The sequence below is a fragment of the Lytechinus variegatus genome, chromosome 1 (assembly GCF_018143015.1).
Source record: "Lytechinus variegatus isolate NC3 chromosome 1, Lvar_3.0, whole genome shotgun sequence".
NCBI classification, from domain to species: Eukaryota; Metazoa; Echinodermata; class Echinoidea; order Temnopleuroida; family Toxopneustidae; genus Lytechinus; species Lytechinus variegatus.
Genome location: NC_054740.1, coordinates 67,319,232 through 67,331,005, shown reverse-complemented (window position 1 = coordinate 67,331,005; position 11,774 = coordinate 67,319,232). Strand labels below are relative to the sequence as shown.

General features: G+C 35.1%; 1 protein-coding gene across 1 annotated transcript; it reads right to left on the bottom strand.

The window, feature by feature from the left end:
- Positions 1 to 803: 803 nt before the first annotated feature.
- LOC121420492 lies at positions 804 to 6,249 on the bottom strand. The gene is made up of 4 exons (XM_041615152.1): positions 6,019 to 6,249; positions 5,512 to 5,690; positions 4,514 to 4,701; positions 804 to 2,158 (listed from the first exon to the last, which is right to left on the bottom strand). The coding sequence occupies exons 1-3, from the start codon at positions 6,169 to 6,171 to the stop codon at positions 4,608 to 4,610; spliced, it is 426 nt and encodes a 141-aa protein (XP_041471086.1). The 5' UTR covers positions 6,172 to 6,249; the 3' UTR covers positions 804 to 2,158; positions 4,514 to 4,607.
- Positions 6,250 to 11,774: the final 5,525 nt, after the last annotated feature.

Genomic DNA, 11,774 nt, shown 5'->3' with positions numbered 1-11,774 from the left:
TCTGAATGTCGGCCCGACGCGTGACCCGAATCCGGTGCTTATTTGCTAATTTCTCAGCAATTACACAATTTCTTCCAGAATCCTTTGGCACATATTTTTTATTTATACAAACAGACACTTTGGTGGTCATTTCATTGGATTCTGTACCAACTCATTTTGATATCGTTACAACTGGCAATACCTTTAATAGTGACTGGTCAGAAATTGCATTGATCAATTTACTTATATTTACTGACCATTATAGTAAAGCTTTATGGAATATAGACTTGTACATTCCAAATTTGGTTAGCCTTTCTGTTCACTGACCCAAAAACCTAAAACAACCTTTGATAGTGCTCTAGTTGCTTGAGATTACAAAAAGTGAATTTGTGAATCTTGTATATTTTTTCTCATTTGAGCTGGATAACTGGTCCCATTTAGCTCTTTGATCACAAATAAACCCAAAGATTTTTTTTTCCACATCTAAAGTTTTTCTTGTATGTGAAGATAGAAACATTAATAAATCCTACAAATAAATCTACAAGTTAAATTACACACATTTTGCAGCACTCACTGGAGTTCTTAGCTACATCCCGATGAGGCCTGGTGCTCTTGTGCTTGCTGCTCTGTTCACCGACAATTTAAGGGACACGCCCGGTCAGCTCACTACTCACAAGAGCTCTAGCAAATGAGGACAGCAGCTCCCCAACATGACGCCAATCAGACCAGTGAGTGATGACAAAACAACAATTAGATGTGAACAAAATAAAAAAATAGTTAATTTCTAATAAACCTAGTATGGTTTGAAAGGTCCCATTAATACTGATAGAGGGAATTTTCCTCAAATTTTTGTAGGGTTGATATGGAGCCCGATGGACGAGTATACTAGTTTAAAATGGGCTCTTTGAAGAGAACATGTGATAGAGGTCATTCTAGATGTCAAAGTAAGGAATCTACTGGAGCTTGAAGAGCTTGTATTCTGCTTTGCTAATATCTGTCTAGGAAGTCCAAAAATAATTAAATAAAATAATCTAAATGAGATGAAATTAATGCATGGAGAAGTTGTTGACATCCACGTTGACCCAAGAGTTTGCACTTGAATCGATTACAATTTTCACAATTCATGCATCAACTTTTTGTAAAGGGGTTTAGTTTAATTCTTCTCATATTCTGCCCATAAAAAAGAAATGTACTGTAAGTATACCTGGACCTATTATGTTGTTTTAAGTTAACATTACTAATTCCTATGAAAAAAACACATTTCATCATGTATGCTAATTGATACTAAAATTATTTTGATACATAAAAATGAAGAGAAAATTATTAAATGATTTAATACAAACTTTAATTGCTGCTGATAGGCCTAATCAAATAGGTTGAAATTTAATAAAAGAAAATGCATAGTATTCTGTGCATTTGAAACACCCTTTATCTCTAATTTAGCAACTAATAAACTTTTATGAACTTTCTTCATGTAATTATTAATGGAAAATATCAATATACATGTAATATTTATGGAAGAATAAGGGCATTGTGTAAAAATTTCTGGGGTGGGGGTGCTGAACAATTCTACAAGTAGATCCACGGTAAAAAAAAAAAAGGAGATAAAACACAATCAGGAAAAACTCTGGAAAACCTTTGGAGCCACTTTTGCAGAATTGTCAACACAAAATAAATGCAAATACTAACTTCAAATTAAGAGAAATTTGCAACTAAGTTAATTAAAATAATGTTCAGGCCTAATTACCACACCATCCTAATTCGAAGCCTCAAAAATAATTGTAAATAACCGAGTAATAATGCCCTACTTAGTAAAAGCATCCATCAATGAACAAATAATTCATATTCATTAAATTGTCAAATAGCTTGGACCTGCTGCTTGGATATACATAAAGTCATCATCAAATACATTAAAAATACACATTTTCTCACTTATAAAAAAACACAATAACAACAAAAAAAACACACAATAAAATCAGAAAGAGAGACAATGCGAGTTTAGTCAATACTTGGCATCACATAAATACCAAGAACTTTTCACATCAGAGTCCCCTTGTAGAGGATGATTTGAAGATTGGTAACACATCCTTGTCTCTGGTAGACTATCTCTATCAATTCTGCTTAGAAGATGGTGAGCATCAGATAGGGGTGAATCCATGTTGTACACTGAGTGGCATGACTGCGGGTGAAAAGTTAAAGAAAGAAAATGATATTATTCTCCCAACAGTTTCTTTTTCAAATACATTCATCTTAATACTTTGACAAAATTTTATTATATTTTGTTCATGTAATAAGCCTTAAGGAACAACAATGCACACCAAGTTGGCTATATGGGGAATCTATCAAATACCCTCTTATAACGCATGCAGTTCATGCTTACTTTGCACTTTAAAGTTAGTAAAAATGCCCTTACACAGTGCATCCCAAATAAAACATACTGATAATTATTGATGATCTATCATAACTTGATCTCAAAGATGACTCATCATTGTAAAGCTTTAGATTCTTTTCTTTCATCTTTCATCCATGCATCAGTGAGCAAAATTTGAACAAATGATACCACGAAGTCACTGGTTGGATGGTATTTGAATTTTAAAAAGAAAATCAAATGACTACAAAAGTCCAATATCTGCAGTCTGATTATCAAGGACAGCCTGGGCATGGTCAACAAAGACTAAAGCATGGATGATCGTCAACAAAAAGATGTGTATAGAGCGTCTTCATTTGCTAAATTCATTGAACTTCAAGCATTATTTTATTTTATCCTGATGCCAACTGAAACCAGATGGTTCCAGAACAACAAGTGGAATGCCTCTGGCCGTCTCACCTGCATCACGCGGTTCAATATAGCAGCAGTGCTGACTTTGAATACTACTCTAACTCGCACAAGATGTTCAGTGATACATGGTTACTCTTATGTCCACTTTTTATGAACTAGACCAATAAACTTACAGAGAGATGATGGTTATTCAACAAAAAACCCCAACATGGCCAAAGTTCATTGACCTTACATGACCTTTGACCTTGATCATGTGACCTGAAACTCGAACAGGATGTTCAGTGATACTTGATTACTCTTATGTACAAGTTTCATGAATCAGATCCATAAACTTTCAAAGTTTTGATGGTAATTCAACTGATACACCCACTTCGGCCAAAGTTCATTGACCTTTGACCTTGGTCATGTGACCTGAAACGCGCACAGGATGTTCAGTGATATTTGATTACTCATATGTCCAAGTTTAATGAACTAGACTAATAAACTTTCAAAGTTATGATGGTAATTCAACAGATACCCCCGATTTGGCCAAAGTTCATTGACCCTAAATGACCTTTGACCTTAATCATGAGACCTGAAACTTGCACAAAATATTCAGTGATGCTTGATTACTATTATGTCCAAGTTTCATGAATCAGATCCATAAACTTTCAAAGTTATGATGGGAATTCAACAGATATCCCCAATTCGGCCAAAGTTCATTGACCCTAAATGACCTTTGACCTTGGTCATGTGACGTGAAACTCATGCAGGATATTCAGTGATACTTGATTAACCTTATGTCCAAGTTTCATGAACTAGGTCCATATATTTTCTAAGTTATGATGACATTTCAAAAACTTAACCTCAGGTTAAGATTTCAATGTTGATTCCTCCAACATGGTCTAAGTTCATTGACCCTAAATGACCTTTGACCTTGGTCATGTGACATGAAACTTTAATAGGATGTTCAGTAATACTTGATTAACCTTATGGCCAAGTTTCATGAACTAGGTCCATATACTTTCTAAGTTATGATGTCATTTCAAAAACTTAACCTCAGGTTAAGATTTGATGTTGACGCCGCCGCCGCCGCCGTCGGAAAAGCGGCGCCTATAGTCTCACTCTGCTTCGCAGGTGAGACAAAAACCTATGGGAATTTCATCATCAAATTACAAACAGGTAACAGAAACAGAACTTATTCCTTGATCATTCTTCTTTGATTGAGGTATCATATCCAAAGAGCAGATATTTGACTATCGAGACATGTGATTTTTGTTTTGAAGTTCAGATACCATCCGCCACATGGGTATCCTTCCTTCAGATTGTTTTTTGTTTACTCACTCATGCGTTAATGTGTGATCATCCAAGTTATATCAGATGAAAGAGCAGACTCTAAGGCCCTTATTCTGGAGTTGGGTTTAACTTAGACCATGGTCTAACTCTGTGCTAAAATTATGGGAAGCCAAAAATGTCAGAATTTTGTTTACATTGTATCTTTCTTATGTTCAGGTTTTTTTTTCAATTCTTGAATGGAAAAGACACTTTTAATTCCCTTCCCATGCAGTTAAGAATGATTTCAGAGCCAAATGAGCAGCTGCATTGAACCTTAAACATTAGAGATTTATGTTACATTGGCTTTCCATAATTAAACTACCACTTTAAATCAGAGTTTAATTTAAACCCGACTTCAGAATATGGGCCAATGCATTCTAACAATTCTTTTTTTCTGGGACACATTATGTAGACAATAATCGTAAATACTGCACAACTTACCACTGGTTGAGGTAGCACATTTCTATGCATTGTCCTGACTTTTGACCTGAATTTGTTAAGTTCATCCTCCAGCAGAGAACAGATTCTTCATTATCTAGCCCCGAATTGCATGCTCCCAGTTGGGCGACTTCTGCCAGATGTACGTCTGATTCCAGGTCCTTGCTCTCATGAATGGCACTCTGTGCCTGCTGCAGATAGGAATACAATTCAAGAAATGTAATTAGAATGAAGAGCAAAAACTTATTCTAAGCCTATAGACTTTATTGCATTTTCAGAGAACAGAAAACATAGTTCAAGGATTTCTATGAAGGCTCTTACAGAAACATGTTCTCTTTTCTACCATTCTTAAATTACATCATACTACTTTCTATTTTTTTAAATAATTTTCTTACTTTAATTAGCACTGGAGGTAAAGCCTGAGTAATATATATGTAGTCTGCAATAGAATGGGCAACTAGACCATATTTTATGAATCAGGAGAAACTTACATGACCCAAGAGCCCTAGAAAGCTTAGAAAGAGCATCTGAAGTTCCCATAGGCCCATATTCTGAAGTCAAGTTTAACTTTAATAGACCATTGTCTACATCTGTGCTAAAATTATTGAATGCCAAACATGTCAAAATTTTCCTTACATTGCTTGTTTCTTTTGCTTACTGTGCTCTTTCCTAACTCCTGAATGGTGAACAAAGTTATCTTATTTATCTTTCCAAAACAGTTATGAATGATTTGAGCGAAAAAATGAGCTTATACATTTAAATAATATTGTTAGAGATTCATGTCACAATTGGCTGTCCATAGATCTAAACCAAAGTTTAAAATGAACCCGAATTCAGAATATGGGCCTTAGGGTCCAATGTAAACTGTAATACAATGCAGCAAAGTGTTGAACAAAAAGTAGCCCTATAAACCGCTAATTTTCTGTTATAAATGCTAAATTGCATCATCATATTCAAATTAATATGAAACTGAATAGCACAACATATGTATTCTACATTACCCAAGAGAAGAAAAATGTCTCATTCTAACATCCAGAGCTTGCACAGCATCATGTGGTTTATTGACTACTTCTCCTTTCAAGGCAGACTCTAGCAGGGCCAAACTCACTTTGCCTTCAAACTTTTTGGAAGCATTAAACATCCTGTCTTTCCCTTCTCCTGGTAAGGTCAGTTCCACCTGCTGCTATTTCAGAGAGGCAACAATAATGAAGATTATTCTTTCTGAATACAGCTAAACGAATGTAGTTACATCAAACAATTATTTCATTAAAAAAGTGTTTAAAATCAAGATTTTATTTAATATATAATTGAACACCTAGACCTGGCACATTTACCCAAACCTACATGCAAATGTAACTTGGTGATATCATGAAATCTGATTACATTATCACTAAAACAAATACGCACATGTGGGGGCAGTGTATTATTACTGTTTTGAAAAGACCCCTTCCTCTCACTGGATTGTTCAGTTTATTTTACTAATTTTTCAGTAATCAATCATTTCCTACCAGAGCTTTCTTCATTTTGGGCTTGAGTGAAGGCTTTGCATCAATCGTCTTTTCCGCCACAACCTCAGGAGACTTCTTCAGTCCGATGTTGAACACAAGCTTGGAATTCCTCGTCCCTTCCACTCCTCGAATCCTTGACGGCTTCCGCTTCATGGTGAAACCTGCTGAGGTGGATGGCTCGAAGGGCAGAGATTGGTGCCCCTAGAGCAGGCCTGGTAGGGACTTGTGAACTTGCAGAAATATTTTTTCTTCCTTTTGCAGCAAACTTGTCATTACTTTCATGGAGATGCTACCTGCAAACTCGCTTTTGATGGCCGTCTCATTATCTACAAATATTAAAAGAAAAACATAGCGAAGAAGGAAAATCAATAAATATTAATGATCTTCTTCTTTCCAGACCCCAGCAATACCCCCGAAACACTTGTATTCATGAGTTTATTCAAGGCTCGACATTAGCGGTGGCCCGGTGGCCCGGGGCCACCAAAAATTCATCTCGGGCAACCATTCTAGAAAAAAATGTTAAGTTTTGGTGGCCCGAATCGGGCAACCAATAATTTTCAAAGTAGCGCAATTTTTCTCCCGATTTTGCATGCATTTATCAACTTTCTACACTTCAAATTGCAAGTCAATTCGTCATGCGCCTTTTTTGTTAATCTACACACAAATACACACACACAAAGAGTGCATAGTCATGACAGTATTACTATCATTCAGCCGGCCGTGCCTGCTGTCTGACTGAGCTTTGCAGCGCATGCATGAAACCACTGCAGCTAGCTGTGCGCTTGCAGATTATTCAGACTCAGGGAGCTGCGATACAAAATGTTACTGCTAAGAAATCTTCCCCAGAACTTTGAAAATCTACGTCAAAGTCACATTTTACACCAATGAAATGCCCTTCTACAGTCCATATTACTGAAACCTGATTATTTGCAAGCATTAAAAGGAGGAATTATGACCTCTCTTTTGACTCAAAAAGACCGATTTCCAAATGCATTAATACACATAAATGAGTACATCACAGTCCCACATGTGCATTTGTATGTATGTTGATATTTGGTTTATTTCGAAGCTGTGTCTCTTCTAGCCAAAAATAAATAGACAGCTTCTTTCTTTCTTGTTTATAAATGACTTCTTAAACCACTCTTGAGGAAGTAAATACTTTGGGAAGGCATTTCATTGATATGAAATGTGAATTTTTTCCATCATTTTGTCAAATATAGGGAAGGAATTTTCTCACTGTTTTTTCCAGATAACTTTTGCCGTTTTCTTATTTTTTTCTTTCATTTTTTTTTACAGTGATTAAACCATTTATACCCCTTCCTATTGAATATGCCTGATTAAAGAACATGTTTCTACTGAATAAAAATAATAATTTTCCCCATTTTTTGATAATTTTGTCTTATTCATTTTTCTTACATTTTCTTTTGTTTTTTTCTCAATTTTTTTTCCTGTTCTTTGTTTTTTTCTTTCTTCATTTTTTCTTTTGTTTTATTTCACTTATTCATTTTTACAATTCATGTTTTCTTTTTTTCAATATACTATTCTAAAAATTATTTTTATTTATTTCCCCCTTTTACACATTGTTCTAATTCTGCAGCATATTTTTCTGTGATTTTCTCCTGCTATAATATGCTGGAAAAGAGAAAATAAAATGGATTTGGGGCCTGCATAATCTAGGTTTTACGATCAAAAAGGAAGAAAGGAAAAATCAATGTTTTGTAAATCTATCTGAGTTTGCTATATATATGCACTATTTATTTACTTTATCATTATAAGTGTGTGTCTATATGGAGATTAAAAGTCCACACATCCTGGGAACAATACAATTCTTTTATTCTCTTTCAATCATTTCATATTTACAATGATAGAACAATTATATATTAGGCATACCACAAAATAAGCAAAGTAAAATAACAGCAAGCACGATTTTCATACAAGATGTACAAAGAATAGTGGTACGTGGTAGTGACTGCAGAATATTTCAGTTTGTTTTATTCATTTTTAATTAATGTTTTTCTTTATATTTTTCGGGCCACCAAACTTTACTAATGGGCCACCAAAAAAAAATATTTGAAGGTTTTGGTGGCCCGAACGGGCCACCACCAAAAAAAGTTAATGTGGAGCCTTGGTTTATTGGTATATTAATGGCTTGAAATTCTTGAATAGGGCCAGGGGTCCATCCTGTTTAATATGTTTTTCATTTTTCTTATTTTTTTCTTTTACATGTATATACATGCATCTGTTGAAAGAAAAATTCTTAAAGCATAACTTGACTAGCCACCCCCAAACCAAGGATAAGTCGGAGGGGAAGACTTCCCTGGAAATACAAAAACGGTAATTTGGCCTACGAAAAGCAAAAGTCAGAAAATAAGCTTATCTGAAAGAACAATCTCTCTTCTTCACACTGTAAAAATTTTCACTTGTAAAGTAGGCCCGTTTCAGGTTCAGGTACACGCCCGGTCAAGTCAGTGCACTTGTGCGGAATTCCATAACCATGTACATGATAGTAGCTGTATATTTTGGGGGAATATAAATCAAGTAAGTGGTAGTCAAGTTAGACATTACTGTTTATCTTTATGATTGTGAGAACCAAACGAAACGGACGGCCAACGTATTTGATCTCTTTTTTTTCTTTTTATGCACCGATTTTGCAAACTCTGCACTGGCCCTCGATGACATCGATCAAACACCGATTTTAAAATCAATTCAACATGACAGTTACAATAGCCCCTTCTTTGGTGCATTCTGAATTTTTCTCTGAACAAAAACCTACCTGTCAATCATCGGAGCAGATTCTCAATGGTTCAAACAATCTCACTTGATAAAGAGTTTTTCCGCAAAAATAATGACCATTGGCGGGACATTTTAATAAAATCATGGATTATCAGATAACTGAGTTGATGATGTAATCTATGAAGCATTTAAACTACTAGATCTAGTTGTTTCAGCTATTGTTTTTAGTCTTGTTGTGAACATTGCGAACTTGTAATGGGCAACTGGTAATGAGATGAGAGATGTGTGATGCTGCAATGTTTCATCTAATGACAATGTTTCACTTTGAAATTTTATTCATTTCTAAAACATTTTAGTTTTCTAACTATATCAACCCCCCCCCCCCCATATCAAAAAGACTTGTGTATGATTGGATTTTTTTTTGTTTGCTTGAAGTTTGAACTTTTTTCCACTTTCTTTCTCTCATTTTTTTTTCTTTTCTATCCTTCTGTCTTCATCCTTCCTGCTTGCCTGTTTTGTTCCATCTATCTTTATTTCCAATCTTTCCTAGCTAGCTTTCTTTTTTGATACTTTCTCTCTCTCTGTTGATTTTTCTTTCCTTCCTTCTTTCTCTTACTTTCCTTTCCTTCTTTTTTAACTTTCCTTTATTTCCTTCATTCTCTTTCTTTTTCCTTAAACTTTTCTTTGCTTCCTTCTCCCTTTCGCTTTTCCTTTCATTCTTTCTTTAATATTCTTTTTTTTTATTCTCTCACCCCTCCCTTCATCTTTTATTTCATTCTTTATTTTCTTTTTTCCTTTCTAATTCTTTTCCCTAATTATTCATTCTTTTTCAACTTTCTTTCTTTGTTTCTTTCTTTCAAAGAATGAAGGAAACATTTCATTCTTCTTCCCTTTCTCTTAGTTTTTTTCCTTTCTCTCCTTTTTTCATTCACACATTCATTCATCTTCCCTTCCTTTCTTTCCTCTTTCTTGTTTTTATTCATTTCAAAGAATGACAGAAACCTTTTTTCTTTTATTCTTTCTTTCATCCCATCTTTTATTCTTTTTCTTTTCCCCTTCATTTTCTTCATTTCCCCCTTCCATTTTGTTTTTCTTTCCTCTCCAGCTCCTGTCATCCCTTTACTTTCTCTCCTTCAGGCTTCATTCTTTCATTCACCCTTCCTTTCATTTTCTTTTCTAACACAGATCATAGCCCCCAATATTGTGGCTCGGTCAATCCGGCTTGATCGATCCGCTTGTGCATCGTGCCTTGTCCCGTATTTCATTTTGTGAAATCTGGTCACCCTGATCAGTGCTCCCAATTCAATTTCAAATGACCATCCCGGGAAAATTACGTATGATATTCATTTCCGATGACGATGATCGCATTCATCTTTATTCACCACACACTGACACATGCACAGGCGCTAACGCAGAGCCTCCGCCGAGCCGAGAGCGTGTCACGATTACACTGCTAGTGCTACCCCACTGGCACTGGCACGAGTCCCGTCCACACACAGTCACTAGAAATTATCAAATTATCAAGCTTAAATCTCATGAAAATACAAGAAAAGGGTTACTTAAACAAAATAAATATTTGAATTTAAGATCAAATGCTTATTTACTCACATCATTGGGACTGTTTGCAAAATTTAGACAAAAAACGATGGCATCGTCGAGAAGAATCCGACACTGAAAATTTGCTAAGCCAAAGCGCCCTCAACAGGTATAGGTACGGTCAATGCATCAACAAATTCTCCGCCTGTAGCTGTGACGTCAGTCTCCAAATAATGGAACAGAATATAAGGACTTAATTGATAGATTGATTGATTGATTTTATTTGGCAAGTTACCATAACATATATACAGTAGCATTAAAACTACAGGCTTGCACAGGATGATCTACGAAGGTTTATTTCCAGTAGGGTCCTCGACCTACAGAATTAATTAAATGGTAAATTGTACTATTTACATATAAAATAGAATTTAGTATAATAAATAAGATATATAGATAATATATACAAGAATTTTACCAATTAATAAGATATATAAATAATATATACAAGAATATAACGAAGAAGAAGAAGAAAAGAAGAAGAAGGAGGAGGAGGAATAGAAGAAGAAAGGGGAGGAGGAGTAGGAGACGGAAGAAACTAGGATGAGGAAGGAAAATAATAAGGAGAATTAAAAAGAACAACAGCAAAAACGGCGACAACAATAACAACACGAAGAGGAGAATATAGAATAAAGGAGAAAAGAACTAGGTCAGTATTCAGGCTAAATCAACCGTACAACATATCATTTGCATTTTCTCTTTGACTCTCATGTGAAAAATATTCTTTCAATTTCCTCCGTTAAAATGCAAAAAGTTTCCTATTTCCTTTATATCATTAATTGGGAAGGGAATTCCCGGAATGTTTTATAGCATTGTAATAAAATGAGTTACCAATACTACCTACTCTTTCTGGTATAAGCAAAAGTTTAAATGGCTGTTTCTTATATTTCGGGGATTTCGGTAACTAGATTATAGTTTGATCCAATCATCCAATGTAATGATAGATTACGTGGTGCAAAATCGGGTCTTAATCCCTCCCCAAAGACCCCAACATTGATGAATTGGAAGAAACGGGGGGTTTCTCTTCAATGTTATAGTATAAGGACATAAGTATCTCATTTGGAAATGGTGAACATCAAGCTCTTTATTTACATATTATGATTCAATAATATTGTTTTATTTGTAAAGCGGTATTTCAGGAAGAATTTTCACCAATAAAACAATTATCTCTTGTGATTTTTTTTTCATTTCTTTCGTAAAATGTGTGGGGGAAGTTTGTACAGGCCATCCCCCCTCCTCGAAAAGTGTGGGGGATATATCCCCATCCCCCAGGGATTTACGCCAGTGGCCGTAGCTGAAACCATAAACCAGGGAAGGGGACCATGAAATACTGTTATCAAATAAAACAGTAATCATCAACTGATTTTCAAACTACGGTGATTTCGGACCAATAATTCACTACAGAAAATCTCAACAGGTTTCGAAATTAT